Consider the following 15893-nt stretch of genomic DNA (forward strand, 5'->3'; position numbering starts at 1 on the left):
AGGCAAACCTGCAGGTAAAGAGTCAGACTTGGCAAGTTATTCCAGCATTCTGTTTCCCAGGGAATAGTTCTGAGAGGAGCCGATGACCGTTGTGATAAGAGGTCTTGGTAAGAGATATGGAGGATAGAGCCTGGTGAAAGCCTCAATTGTCTTCTTATATAACACTTGCTGGAAAGGTACTAGGAATTCATATTCCTGAGATGGCTGAGGTGACATCATGTGTTTGTGAAAGGCTAAAAGCAGGAGAGGCAGATTTTGTGGAAAAAGACCGGCATCAGGCCTGGTTCCCAGTGGGGAACCCAGGCTGACCTCATGCTCAACGGGCTCTGAGCACAACCTGTGGGAGAGGCAGCTCTTGTCCCCTAGGTGCCAGCACGTGAAGGAGGAGGGAAGGACGTGCCTGTGTTGATCTCCTGAAAGATTACATCTTTCTCCCGGCCTCCCCCCAGCCCCCATTTTCTCCTCAGAGGTAAGGGATTCATAGGAGGGGGTTCCATATGACTTAATCAGACAGAATTCCTAAAAAAGGAGGTGAATTTTGAAAGAGGGAAAGAAAGGGGTTAATATCTTTGGATTGGAAGCAGTGAGCTGAGCAGAATCCCCCAGCACTCTGCTGACTGATGAATTTCCTGGGTGTTCTCTGAAGTGAGGACAGTTTCTAGAGGACTGTGTCACCTGCATTGGCAGGTGTTATATAATTTTAGAGTCTCCATGTTGTCGCTGTGGCAGGCCCTGGTTTTGTTAAATGATCAGTATCCTGTTAGGTCTAGTTTTTCTTTGAATTTCATCCGTTTTGTGACCCTTCAGCTTCTTTCTAAAAAGGAGATGAGCCTCCTTCTAACTCCCAGGACAGGTGTAGTTAGGATCTCAGCTATAGCCAAGCATGGACAAGGAGTCAGCATATCCTGGGGGGAGCTCTTCTGGATGTGTGTGCTGAGCCTGCATTTGAACTCATACATAAAAACATTCCTTGCCAGGTTTTGATCTGACACCCTTCAGAAATGATGGAATGGTGATCTGCCAGTGGAGTTCAATGTCCTGGACAAGCTTCCTGTCCTGAGGGACAGCTTCTAAGATTTGCTTTAAGAATATTCAATGCAGGGCTTCCCTGGTGGCGCAGTGGTTGAGAGTCCACCTGCCGATGTAGGGGACATGGGTTCGTGCCCGGGTCAGGGAAGATCCCACATGCCGCGGAGCGGCTAGGCTCGTGACCCATGGCCACTGGGCCTGCGCGTCTGGAGCCTGTGCTCTGCAACGGGAGAGGCCACAACAATGAGAGGCCCACGTACTGCAAAAAAAAAAAAAAAAAAAAAAAATTCAATGCAGAACTGAAATTCAGCCCATACAAGTGGAGAAATGGAAACCAAGAATTCCTTCCTCCTTTTGGTGCCTGTTTGCTGGACCATTTTCCCCTTAGTTGGCAGGATGGCACTCAGCAGGACATGCTGTTTTGGTGGGGTTCAATTTTTGTAATGAGATATAATTCACATACCATAAAATTTACCCCTTTGAAGTGTACAATTCAGTGGGTTTTTTGTTTTTGTATATTCACAAGATTGTGCAACCATCGTCATGGTCTAGTTCCAGAACAGTGGAGTTACATTTTGACTTGAATCTTTGAATGAAATGCTAACCAAAGGTTAACTCTGATTTTCAAGAAACTTGTTCTAGAACTTTGGCCCCTTTTGCAAGGGAAGCTGCAGTTTGTATTCAAGTGTCATTTTTATAAAACATAATAGAAAAAGAGTCAGAGGACATTGAAATGTTCTTAGGCTTGTTGCCTAATATCTTTTGCCTGCTACTGATGATTTTTAAATCTTTGGTCTTTAGGTGGGGGCTTAATACCATGGCTATCTATAATAAAGAATATTTGAAGCAAAAGTAATGAGACTGTCTTTGCTTTCTTTTCCTTCCTCTTCTTGTCAAGCCATGCTTCATTAGGGCAGGGCTTGGGGCTGTTTTGTCCTCTGTTGCCATCACCTAGCACAGGGTCTGTTATACAGTAGGGGCACAGTGAAGATTTGCTGAATAAATGGGCTGTGTGAGGTGCCCAGGGGAGGTCATTTTTGGCATGTATCATCACTCCAGGTCGTTCATTGTGACCTTTGTACTTTGGCTTTCTGGATGGCCATGAAATACTTTTATAGCCCTGAGATATAGCTGCATGTAGAACGTGAGAACTTGACTCCTTCAGTGTAGTTCTAGGGACAGAACCTACAAAGATCCCATCATCCCCAGCTCCCAGGAACTCTCATCCAACTATAAACTGAATTTGCAAAGGCTTCTTGGGTTGATGTGGTGAAGCACTGTGGGTGGTATGATTGTGTGTCTTTGCGTGTATACACGTGTGCACGTGCATTCTGGCCTAAGCACACGATGGAACTGTGTGGATGGAACTGAGGAATTCCTCCATGTTTTTATAAATTGCCCCTTTCTTCTTTCTGCCCTTGTAGTTTATTGGTCGGCCAGGGTACAGAGGGGCCTCCAGCCTGGGCACATGGCCCAGGCGTGCTGGCGTTCAGTGGCCTATTGTTTCCTGCCCCTCATATGCATGGACAGAGGACTGGGGCTGGCACAGCTGCCTTCTTGGGGACCATTGTTTGTCTTTGCAGCAAAAGCAGCAGCAGCAAAAGCCTGGACAGAGCACATTTTGCCCTGGACAGAGCAGCCATTCTGTCTTGGAGCTGCAGGCCTGGAGATGGGGGTAGTTGGAGTCTCCCTTAAGTGCCTGTGCAGAGGCTCTGAGGGTGGGAGCCAGGGCGGCATCTCCTTCCATGGGGAGGGGTGGGGGAGGGGAGATGCTCAGTGGAGTCGCATCACTAATTAACCACAGTGGCAGGTGGTATCTCTTAGCAGAGACTCTCCTTTTCCTGGATTGGGGTGGGGATATCGCATTCTCACTTCCTTCAAAGCTGCCCTGTAGAGGAGATCTAGAAAGCAGGAAGGGATCCAGCCCAGTTGTGGACTAGTCGAAACATGGGCTAGTTAGTGAGTCACCGGGCTACTTCAAACTTGACTCTGGGGGCCTGAGTCACCACCTCATCTGGAAGGTGGGGAAGGGGACATTCCAGGGTTTAGAGCGAGAGAAACTGTGATTCCCCCAGAAATACCTCAGAGACCCCAGACTCTTGTTCGTTTCTCTTGTTTCCCTGCCCCACTGACAACCTCTTTGACAAATCAAGGCAAACCTTCATTTGGCTTCAACCCCACTTGCACCTAATTGTATGAGCCTTTGGTAAATTACTTGTCATACTTCAGTTTTCTCATCTGTGCAATCAGGACAATTGGGGATACCAATTATCGCCTAGTAATAAAGGTTAAATGAGGTGATGTGTATAAAGGTGTTCAGTAAGCACGTGCTCCCTTTCCTTCAGGGGCCCGGAGGGGATGCCTGAGGTTGGGGTGCACTTTGGGTAATGCTGCCCATTTGTTGAGACACCTGAGGAGGTCAGGGTGGAATTCCATGCTGGCTGGATGCACGTTGGGACTTCTTAGATTAATTCACGTATCTTAAAGGCCTCCTATGAAGTGCTTGTTCCTCAGACAGGACAACCCTGGAGCGGTCTACCTCTGGAAACTTATGGGTATTGTGGGAATTTGCTTAGCCTCCTCTTTTTATGGCGAAGGTGGGCATCATCCATCCTCCTGTGCTCCCTTTCTGCTCCGCTAGTTAGAGAGTTTATTGAGGCAAAGTCTTAAATGAATTACAAGTGACTCAGAGAGGGCTGACATCCCCTTGCTATCCATATCCTCTTGCACATCTGTTACTGACTGGGTACCTGGAAAGCCTTTTCACCCTAAGATGCCCTGATTCTTATTTATTTTATTTTTTTTTGTGGTACGCGGGCCTCTCAGTGCTGTGGCCTCTCCCGTTGCGGAGCACAGGCTCCGGATGCGCAGGCTCAGCGGCCATGGCTCACGGGCCCAGCCGCTCCGCGGCATGTGGGATCTTCCCGGACCGGGGCATGAACCCATGTCCGCTTCATTAGCAGGCGGACTCTCAACCACTGTGCCACCAGGGAAGCCCCCTGATTCTTATTTAATGGACAAGTTGTAAGTAATATCAATGAGCATTGTGAATGTCCTCTCCACCCACAGTCTGCCTACCCAGTGGCTACTACTACCAGCTACTACTTCTATCTATCAAAGATAGAAAGAGGACAGATGCCTCGAGGAATAGTCTCAGCAAGGGCTGTTGCCTTTAAGAGGCCCAGAAATCCCTGGCAGGAACCAGATGCCTGGCATGCCCTCTACAGATCTTCCGCCCCCAACACCCCTGTAATCAGACTCCAAAAAAACACAGAACAAGAGAGCTTTGATGAGGTAGGCGGCTTTTCTGCGCAGCCTTCTGTCTGCTTGAAACAATCCTCCGGTGCTCAGTTTCAGTTCAGGTGAGGTTACTGCAGGCCTGGTTGGCATTGGTGGTTGGCACGGGAGGAGGCAGGGAGCCGAAGAGGGTGAGAACTACACTCACAGATCACCTGAGATCACCCATAAAGGACCAGATACTTGTGGTACATCCCGATATCTGTAAAAACAAACAAAAATGAAGATGGGGATGGATGATGGGCCCGAAGCTACTCCAAGGCGAAGCCAAATGTACCATTTGCCCATCCCTCATTGCTTCATAAAAGGAGTGGTTGGCAGAATTTTCAACATCATAGCTTCGTTCCTGGATTTGCCTCTGATTTATCTGCAGCTCAGATGAAAACTCTAGATTCCACACCCCCACCCTATGCATTACAGAGCATAGACTGAAAGCACTGTTACAACTCTGCTGTTGGGGAATGAATTTAGAGCATGCAGAGGAAAGGCGTAATAATACAGGTGCTCTTTTTCCCTGGGATTGGAGTTACTGTCACATCCTAAGCTTTTGGAGCTGAGCAGGCTTGTGGAGGTGTGGGGAAGAAAGGGATGAAAGAAGTGACTCCACTGTGACTCTGATGGGGATTGGGACATAACTTCAGCAGGATACACACTGCAGGCCTTGCAGTCTGGCTTTGGCAAGCTGCTTCCTGAGGGTGCCAGGTCTCTTGTCAGTAACGAATGCAGTATTGCATCTGAGGCAGATCTGGTTGTATCTGGAGCTGACATTGCTGCTAGTTCCAGAGAGGGTGTTTGCTAACCCTGTACGAGCATTCTGGCCAGCCAGAAAGCTGCCAAGCGAGAGCTTAACCAGAAATATTTCTAGCTTTGACACAGCAGAGGCTCTGAGCATCCGTGAGGATGAAGCATCAGAGATATGAGTGATATTTGTTGGTGAAAATATCAGCTTCTCGAAGATTGATTACATTCAGTGGTATTGGAAACTATGGAATCCGATTGACAGTTAATGGTTTGCATGCCTAGCGGTCTGGGTGCTTGTTTCATTCTTGACTGTCACTATTTGCCCTTGGGCAGAGCCCTTTCTATCTCCACTAAAATATCCTGACCTCTCCCCCTACTTCATGAAGATGTGGAAAAACAGTTTGAAATAATGGGAGAAAGTATAAAAAGTAGGACTTTGGACTCTGAAGTGAAGCTGTTTGGGTTTGAATCCCGGCTCCACCACCTAATAGCTTGACTTCTTTTTAAGAATCAGTTTTCTCATCTTTAAAATAGGGATGAAAGTAGTACTAACCTAATAGGATGGTTGGGAGATAATTCATTTGGCTCCCTGCCAGAAGGGAGCCTACATTCTGACACTGCTGGAAGCACAATAAATTGCTCATTAAGGGGTAGCTCTGAGTATTATTATGTCTGATAAGCAGTTTCTTTTAAATGATTTAGCAGATCCCTGGTTTCAGTGTTCTTTAAGGGTCTGAAAAGAGTTGGTGAGTTTTGGTGGTGCCTCGTATCACATTTTAAAAATTAAAGCCTTTAAGTTCCCCATAGCACAGGGAACAACTAAATGGAAGGGGTAAATGTTGGTGTTATGGTTTTTTCCAGGGATCTCTGTCTGACTGCCTCGCCTCGCTTTCATTGCAGAGATCCGTGCTCAGCTCACAGAGCAGATGAAATGCCTGGACCAGCAGTGTGAGCTCCGGGTGCAGCTGTTGCAGGACCTCCAGGACTTCTTCCGGAAGAAGGCTGAGATCGAGATGGACTACTCCCGCAACCTGGAGAAGCTGGCAGAGCGCTTCCTGGCCAAGACGCGAAGCACCAAGGACCAGCAGTTCAAGTAGGGATGCTGTGGCTGTTACTTTTAGACACCTTGAGAATGGGGTCCGGGATGGAGGGAGGCAGGGTGTGCCACCTCCATCGAATTGTATTTATGAAGCAGGTGACCTAGTGATTTCAAATTGGCTGAGGGTTGAGAGCCCTCAAGGACTTCTCCTTTTCCAGATCAGTCTTACATTCAGTTCGATATCTTGGAGAGATCAGAATAGATGATGAACCACGCTTATAATAACAGCAAACGCCTTTAAAGCTCTTCCTATATGCCAAGCATGGTTCTAAGGGTTTTTACATATTTGTTAATTCACTTAATCTTCACAGCTCCATATATTAGTTATTGTTATATCCCCAACATACAGATGAGGAAACTGAGTCATAAAGTGATTAAGGAACTTGCCTAAGGTCTCTCTCTCTCTCTTTCTCTCACACACACACACGCCCCTAATAAATAAATAGCAGAATAGCAGAGCTGAAATCCAAACCCAGGCAATCTGGCTCCAGAGTCCGTGTTCTTAACCATTTCACCAAACTGTCTTTAACTGGAAGAAATGAATGTTTTAGCCATAAATCTAAGTCGCTGTGCAGACAGTTGCTAAAGCCTATTCCTTCTACATTTACAGTATTTTATACAACTGGCCCCTTCACTTTGTTCTCACTGCCATTGCACTAGTTTAGATCATCATCATCTTTGCCTGAGTGAGTGCAATACTTACTGTATCATCTTTAGCAGAGGTTCTCAATCCTGGCCACACATTAGAATTCCCTGGAGAACTATTTAAAAATACTGAAATCTGGGCCCCACTCCAGATCAATTAAACCAGAATCTCCGGGAGTAAGGCCTGGGTAACAGTGTGGTGTAGAAGCTTCCCAGATGATTCTAACGAACGACCAGCATTGCAGACAACAGTCTTCAGCTTCTCCCCATTCCAATCTGCCTGATCCATTATTATCAGATTTAGTCTTCCTGGAACACCCTGGGGATCAGGCAGTCTCTCTGTGCAATGGCCCCCCGATGTCTGTGTTCTTGATACTGAAGATGTGGTCTCCCAAGATCAGCACCGCCGGGGTTTTGGAGGTGCAGAATCTCAGGTCCCACTCCCAGTCTGCTGTAACAAGATCCCCAGGTTGCTGTTGAGAAGTGTTGCTCTGTTCACAAAGGTGTACACTCCTTGGCTTGGTCTTCAAGCCCCTCTACATCTGGCCCGACCAGCTTTCCAACCTTATTTCCTGTTTCTGTTCTGCTATACTGCAGCCAAACAGAACACTAACTCCACTGGGCCTTTGCTTATCCTGTTATATGAACTTTTGTGCCCATTCTTCACGTCTCTGCAAGTTGAAGCCATACCCATGTTTTAAGACTGAATGCAGATGCAACCTGTTTTAAGAAACTTTCCAGATTCTCCCAGGAGGAAGAATGTTCTCCCTCTTCTAAATTCTTACAGCAGTTCTTTTTTTTTTGTTCTTTTATTAGGACATTCAGAACTATCTGCCTTATATTATCTTCCCTCAGTGGACTGTCTAAGCTTTTCTGATTCATTGTTCAGTCTCCCACAGTGCCTAGTGTAATATATAATAGATGCTCACTAAATATTATTGGATGAGTAAATGAATGAGTGAATTTAAGAATTAATGCCAAGTGTATCTTATTTCCCTGTTTTCTATTTTTGTTTATCGCCCTAATAATTTGGGACACAATTTATCCTTTACAAGCCAGCTCTGAGCAATGAATAAGTAAGGAGAACATACGACACTTTCAATAGAAGCCAGAAAGAGAATTTCCTCCAGATGTTTTGTCCTCTGAGTCCCTTATCTTTTGCAAGTCCTGTTCTCTTTATGATAAGCAATCCTGAGAGACTAAAATGTTATTTTAGTATATGATAAATGAAGATCAGTGGGGGAATTGTTTGCTTTAGAAAAATGATTCAAAGTTGGATTTATTCTCTTGATAAACTCCTCCTAAATTTAAAATAGCATTTGATTTTTAGTACTATATTATATTCTCAGCTTAAGGACACATTTACTACAAATTAAGGTACAGATGTGCTGAACTGCTCTAAGATCACATACAAGAAATAGGGTGTTTTCTCCAAGACTGGGAGAATTGATTTCCCTTCTGATAAAGTTGGTACCTGACTTCATTTTTCCCAGACGACAAGTGAGTATTTCTTGAGAGCCAGCTATGTGCTCTGTGTTGTACAGGTATTGGAAGATACAAGACAGGTTTATTGTGTGTATCCATAGGGAGCCATATCTGGTTGGGGAGAAACGATTTTTAATATAGGAAGCAATTAGAGGATAAAGCAATAATGGTCTCATTAAGAGATCATTGGTTTTATGTAGAATATAGATGTGATAAGAGGTCAGTGATAAATCATCAGAGACAAATAAAGGATGTGGAGTAGTCAGGAGCATTTTCATGAAGCAAGTGGGATTTAGGTTAGTCCTTAAAGGTAGATTTGTGTAGGAGAGAATAGCATGTGCAAGAGAGAGGAAGCAGGAGTGTTTGGTGGCAAGGGGTAAAGGGGCTAGTGAGGGATCCAGCTTTATTACAGGAGGTTCGTATGCATTCATTCAACAAATGTCCATTGTGCATTCCTTGAACTCCTTCAGACCAGACATTGTACCCCGGGATATAACAATGAACAAGCACCATCTTCCACATGGCACTTATAACAGAATGAGGAAACAGGCACTGAACACATCACATAGTTAGATGAGTTGAGGTAAGTGTTGCGGAACAAAAGAACAAAGGGCTACAAGCACTCATAGAGGAGCCTTTGCCACTCCTTTGCTGTCACTTTATGGCTAGGTTACTTTAATAGTTTCTTGTCCGATCTTATCCTGAGCAGCAATCTATTGATACTTATTCAACAGACCCCTTTTAAATGCCTACTGGGTACTGTGTTCTGGGCTGATTTCTTCAGAGACTGAGATAAGCTCTGGAATCTTGGCTAACAGGGAAAAGAGACGTGTAAACAATATAATGTAAAAAGGACTTTAACAGAGGTATGAGCAAAATATTATGAGAACACAGGTATTTCCCAAAGCAGTTTAGAAAATAGGGTTTAGATAAGTAGACACCAAATAACAGTTCTTTGACAGACAAGCAGGGTGTTCAAATTTGATGTGGCAGCATGGTAGAGAGCCCTCTGGGTTCTTGTGTGGGGAAGGAGACATGAGGAAAGATGGTAGAAGAATGAATTTTTATGCCAGAGAAGGCCAAGCTAGAGGTTTTGGGGGGATAATCCATGTACGATGTGAGAGCAAAAAAGAATAGAGAGGAAGGCATATATTCAATAAGTATTCAAGAAACTGAAGAGGACTGGGTAACTGATTGGGTAAAGAACTGTAATGGTCAGAGGTGACCCAGTGTCTCTAGCCTGGTGTCCTGGAAGAACTGGGGCATCTATGATAGAAGTGGGGCTGTTGAGGGAAGACCTGGTTTGAATGGTGAGCCTGCTCTGGGCATGTTGGGTTTGGGGCAGTGGGAGGGCTGTCCAGTGGAGATGTTGTACTATTGAGGTAAGAGGTGAGGTAAAAAGTGACTATGGGGGCTTCCCTGGTGGCGCAGTGGTTGAGAGTCCGCCTGCTGATGCAGGGGACACGGGTTTGTGCCCCGGTCTGGGAAGATCCCACATGCCACGGAGCGGCTGGGCCCGTGAGCCATGGCCTCTGAGCCTGTGCGTCCGGAGCCTGTGCTCCGCAACGGGAGAGGCTACAGCAGTGAGAGGCCTGCGTACCGCAAAAAAAAAAAACGTGACTATGGAAGATATGAAACTATATGAACTCAGGGAAGAGAAAGAGAAGGACAGAGAGCTAAACCCGGGACCCAAGGCTTGGGCACACCCAATTTTAGGGAGTAGTAAATGTTAATTACCAGAAGTAAAAGTTACCAGGGGAGGATGGGGGAGGGAAGGCAGAGGGGAACAAAGGAGGGAGAGGTGATTTTTTTTAAGCACTTAAAAGGATGGAAGGTATGTAGGATAGCGTTGTCTTATGGAACTAGCAGGCTTTCAAGTAGAAGATCTGTAAAAGTTAATCCCGCAATTTCTTATTGATATTCTCCCATTATAAGGCATTGCGAGAGGCAAAGATAACTAAAATGAGTCCCAAACCCAAGAGTTTTCAATCTGTTAGAGTGCGACATGAAATTGCTGATTTTTGGAAGACACAAAATGTCACATAGTGACAAATCCATGTGGTACAGCCTAATAGAAGAGGCAATGAGACATACATACAAGTGCATGTAACACAGGCAAGATGGTGAGAAACTCAGTAAGGGAGTCCAGGCAACATCCTACTTTCATACATAATTTATTCCTTACAAAGTACAGGAGTTTTACATGGAGTAGGTGGGTTCTATTACTATAAGTATATATGTGAAATTCTGAATTACACCTCACCTGTTGAACTTTGAGCATTTGTCTTTCATTTTCTTCTTTTTGCCACAATTAAACCCATGGTCTGCTTGCATAAGTCCAGGGAGCATTTGAGGAATTATGGTGACTGATGATTTCTAACCTTGTCTTGTTCATCCAGGGATGAGACTCTACTTCTCAATGTAACACTAGCAGCAGCACTTGCATTTTTCCACTTTCCACTCATCTCTGTGCTGTAAAACGGAACCAAGTATTCTGATTTTTGCATGTACAAGTGTTACTGTACAGAGACAACCACGATGCTGAAACGGAGCTGGCCCTTGGCAGACAACACCACCACGCTTGAAACATTTGTTAGCAACTGAAAATTGACATTTTTGGCCTAGGAAAGGCTTTTTAGGCATGTCTGTTTTAGGTTTGGCAGACCCAAATATTTGGGTCTTTAATAGACCCAAATAATAGTATCTTACATGAGATGGAGGTTGATTTTTCTCTCGTGTAATCGTCTGGGCGTTAGCCATCCAGGGCTGTGTCAGGGTCCTTATTTCATCCCTAGAGTGTTGCGCTTGTTCTGTATGACCCAAGATGGCTCAGACCACCATGTCCCCATTCCAGCCAGCGGGAAAAGCAAAAGGGCCAGGGGCAGGCACATCCTTACCCTTTAAAGGTACAGTCTGGAAGCGGCACATACATCTCTTCAGCTCACATCTGACTGGCATGGTTCTACTGAGCTGCAAGGGAGGCTGGGAAATGTAGTTATTATTCTAATGACCAGAAAGTAGAGTTTCTATTAATATAGATGGAGGGGAAAGATAGTGGGGGACAATTAGCAGCCTCTGCCACACTGTATGTGATATACAAGCAGGCAGGTGTATGAAAGACCATTCTGCTCATCCACTTTGTAAAGTGCCATAAATGCACAGAGAAGAGTGGGCTTTACGGAGATGAGGTTCAGTGGATGGGAAATGGAAACACAAAAGTGCCAATGCAAGGTATTGGTTTTATAAGCTTAATTCAATTGAAACGATGCAGAAGTTGTAGAAGGAGGGTAAAAAGATGGGGAAGGAAGCATTTTAGGCAGAGAGAACAGTGTTGATAAAGGCATAGAGCTGGGAAAAACAAAACTGGTAGGTAACTCATCTGTTTTACTAAAGAACAGGAGTAATAAACGTGATAGTGACTAAGTCTGGAAAAGTTGGTAGGCACCAGATTACAGTGGTCCGTGAATGCCAGGTGATAAGAGTTTGGGCTTTATTCTGTAAGCATGGGGGACCCACTGATAGTTTTGGAGCATAATTATGGATGGCTGCGATTTGGAAAGGTAACTATGGCAACAGTGCATAAGATCAGCTGGAGCAGAGGGACTGGAGGGAGGAAACCTGTTAGGAAGGGATGGCAGTGAGCCTAAGGTTAATGGGGGCCGAGACTGAAGTCGTGCCCTGGGAACTAGAAAGGATGGGTCAAACATGAGGGCAAGAAGCAATTAAAGTCAAAGAAGCTGGGACAGAGGAAGGGCTTTGGGTTTTCTGGGTTTCTGGAGTGGCAATTGTATTTTCATTCAGCCGGAGAAGTGTAGCCTCGATTTCGCTGACTCCAGGGCTGGTCCCTAGAATAGTTTATTCTCTGCCCAGAGCATCTCAGCAGGCACTCGTCACCTCCCCCAGAGCTATAGCAGCTGTTGGCCCAGCAATGCCATGAATTTGTCTCCCTGTGCTGCCAGGAGAGCAGCTGCCAGCAGGAGCCTTGGACAGACACATCTCAGGGACATGGAAACTATTCAACTTGGGATGGGGTAGGTTAGCCAGGGCTGAAATTGGTCTACATGACTTGTCCCACCCTTTTCCAGGCCAGTTTCTCAACCTGGCTAGATTTCAGCCCCTCATACTGGGGTAGGTTGGGTATTTTAACTTATAGTCTTAAGTGACCGCATTTAGGGACCAACGTTGCTGAAGTGCTGTTTTCATCTTCTCTTGGACAACTTCTTACCCTGGAAGCCATTACCCTGTCACTCTTTGGCTTGGCTTCCTATTCTGCTTTTCTCCTGCTTACCTTTTGTCCTCTCCCACACGGTCTCAGTGCAGACACCTTCACTAAATCTCACACAACTCTGACTCCATTGCAAAGTCTGACCCCGCAGTCCACTCCCCCTCCTTCTCTCCCCCCTATAGATAGAAGTATAGTGATTATTTCTATCTATCTTATTCTGCTTTGTTTAAGATAGGTTATATGGCTTCCTCCATCCCTTTGAATTGTGGGAGGACCCTATTAATGTCTGAAATTCTATCTGCCTGGTTTGATTAAGAGCAGAGATATTATGAGAGGGTAGGAAGTCTTCCTAGGGAAGAAGTTCTTGCATTTTCTTTGGCTCCTTGAAGAGTCTAAATGTATTCCTGTTTGTTGCTAAGCCTTTGATTGTCTCTTTTAAGTGGAATCTGTGTTAATATTGCCCAGCAGGACTCTAATTGATAATGTGTTGGCTGGGTTTTTTTTGTGTTTTTTTTTTTGCACAGACTTGCTGTAAATTACCTTTCAATCATAGCTCATTTGGTTTTGATCTCCTACTTTTAATAGCTCAGTTCTATCTTTTATTTTGAGGTAGGGTTATGGTTTTTTTTTTTTTTTTCTTTTCCTGTTGAGTTTTAGAGGAACACTCCTGCAATGCTATCCTGCTGTGTTCCTTACAAAGACCTTATGGTACTTTATAACCCACTGCCAACATCTTGTCTTTCTTCCAGCTTTTCCTTCTCCTCAACAACAAATATTTGTTGAACATTTTTAAGGTATTAGTCTAGCCTCTTAGAGGAGAGAGATTCAAAGTAGAAGTAGTGGTTCTTTCCCACATGACTTTATAATCTAATCAGGGACAAATTATGCCTGAACATAATAACACAGATATTCATTGTAGGGCAATATGGGGTAGGTACCAAGTGCGTGCTACAGAAGGCATGATGCACAGTTGGTAGGTCAGGAGACTTTCAAGATGGGGAATGGGATTTGAACCAGACCTTGAAAATGGCTAGGATTTTGACACGTGGAGAGAGAGGGAGGGGAAAGATGCTACAGCCAGGAGGAAAGTACAAAGCACTTTCGAGGTACAGTGAGTAGACTGGTTTGGTTGGGGTAATGAGTGTATATGGAGGAACTGGACAAAAGTGGATAGGACCATATCATGGCGAGCCCTGACTCTTGAATAAGATTTGGCTCTCTGCTGTGGACACTGGAAACCACTGAAGGTAGGAACACCAAGTGTCCAAGCTGAGGTTGTGAACTCTACTTAAGGAAGATTAACCTTATCCTTAATGGTGATGGTTTGCTAATTCACAAGGAACTTGAGACAGTGAAACCAGTTGTCACAGTAAGTAATAAGGATCTAAATTAGGGTGGGAGGGTAGGGATGGAAAGGATCGAAATCGATTCTTCAGTCCATTTAGCAAGCATGTATTGTGCTCTTACCATGTGCCACGCACATGCCAGGCAGACAGATACTGCCCCCTGCACTCCTGGAGCTTACGGTCTAGAGACAGATGGAAAACAGCTGGTACGGGAAGACTACAGGAATTACTGACTGATGGGATTTGTTTATTTATTTTTTCGGCTGCGTTGGGTCTTCGTTGCTGCACACGGGCTTTTTCTAATTGTGGCGAGTGGGGGCTACTCTTTGTTGTGGTGCGTGGGCTTCTTGTTGCAGAGCACGGGCTCTAGGCGCACAGGCTTCAGTAGTTGTGGCACGCAGGCTCAGTAGTTGTGGCTCGTGGGCTCTAGAGTGTAGGCTCAGTAGTTGTGGCACACAGGCTTAGTTGCTCTGTGGCATGTGGGATCTTCCCGGACCAGGGATCAAACCCATGTCCCCTGCATTGGCAGGCGGATTCTTAACCACTGTGCCACCAGGGTAGTCCCGACTGATGGGATTTGGGTTTCAAGTAATCTTGGCAACACAAAAAAAAGAGGGCTGTGAAGTTTCTTTTGGACTTGGGTGACTGGTAAATTAATGGTGCCTTTAATAGAAATACCAAAGTTAGGAGAAGGAGCTGTTTTTGAAGGTCTGGAATATGAGAAATTTGGTGTTTGGTTGTTAAGTTTAAGACATCAGAAGGATATTGAAGCTGAAGTATCTGTAATTGACAGAAAATGAATAGCTGTATTCAGGGCTAAAGATCTGGACCATATTCAGAGCTAATGTGTGGGTTGTTGGTAGAGAGTGGGGCAAGTTCATAGAGAGATAATGGTTGAGGCTGTGGAAATGTTTGATTTCCAACAGTAAAGGTTTCAGGAGTTAAAAGAGAGGACGATTCTTTGTATTGTCTGTGGTACTCAGATTGCAAAGGGTGAAAAGGGATTTAAGAGATATATTTATTTGTGTATTCATTCAGCACACATTTGGGGGACCTAATTATATACAGACATTGATCTAGGTACTGGGGATAGGAATAAGACACTATTCTATTCTCACTAACATTAAATTAGCAGTATATTAAGGAAATACACATGGAAAGTAAATCTGCTTATTTGCCTGATTATGAGTGTGGAACTTATTGGAAGGGATGTGAGGGAGGGAGCGGCACTCAGGTATCCCAAGAATCTGGTAGATGTTCGACCTGCAATACTCCTTTCAGTGGGAGGTTAGGTACACAGTTAATTAAAGAGAAATTCTTGTAGTGTCCATGTTCTTGGCCTTGGGCCCAGTGTTTGAATGTGCACAGTCTCTGCAGTTACATCACCTATTGCTGATGGATTTCTCCTCTGGAGTTGAGTTCACAGTTGTTCATCAGCCTCACAGGACAGCATTGGGTTGAAAAACAGAGTCAGCTGGCCATGGAGAATGTTATAGCTGTGATTGCAAATCAGAAAAGAGTGGAGGACCAGAAAGTTCCTCTTTGAATACGGGGTGATTTTGAGGAGGGAAGTAGGAGGAAGCCTGAAGCTGCCAGAAGGAAGAACCCCTTACTTCCTGGGACCAGTGTGTCACTCATTCATTTTGGACGTATTTGGGAGTTGTTTGTTCCTTCAGGGAAGGTTTTGCCGAGAATTAGCATCTGGTGTTGAGCAAAGGTTGGCTTCCTTTTGCCATGGCTCAAGCTGACTTTATTTAGAAACTAACAAAAGGTCTGTTGGTGAGTTTTTCACTGGCCCAGTCCATATAAAACTTTCAGTGGTGGTTGGGTCCTTTTTGGAAGAGTTGGGAGGTCTCCTCTCATGTGGACAAAAGAGGATAGAAGCAACACAGGCACTTTGGGGGATCAGCAAGACAGAGTGGTGGCCTGTCTTTTGAACAGAGAAAGAATTCATTTGAAAGCTCTTTGGAAGGCTTTACAGCTTAGCAGAAAAAGCTGAGAGCTTTAATCCAGACAAATTTGGATC

The 15893-nt window shown here is 44.9% G+C and overlaps 1 protein-coding gene across 8 annotated transcripts in view; it reads left to right on the plus strand.

The window, feature by feature from the left end:
• Positions 1-15893, plus strand: part of SRGAP2 (SLIT-ROBO Rho GTPase activating protein 2) — a 237977-nt gene that overhangs the window by 87756 nt on the left and 134328 nt on the right. For all 8 annotated transcript variants that reach the window (XM_030872824.2, XM_030872826.2, XM_030872825.2 and 5 more), the window contains exon 3: positions 5968-6160. In XM_030872824.2, coding sequence (XP_030728684.1) covers positions 5968-6160 — 193 coding nt within the window. The remainder of the gene's footprint in view (positions 1-5967; positions 6161-15893) is intronic.

Source organism: Globicephala melas, chromosome 1 (assembly GCF_963455315.2).
Source record: "Globicephala melas chromosome 1, mGloMel1.2, whole genome shotgun sequence".
Lineage (NCBI taxonomy): Eukaryota > Metazoa > Chordata > Mammalia > Artiodactyla > Delphinidae > Globicephala > Globicephala melas.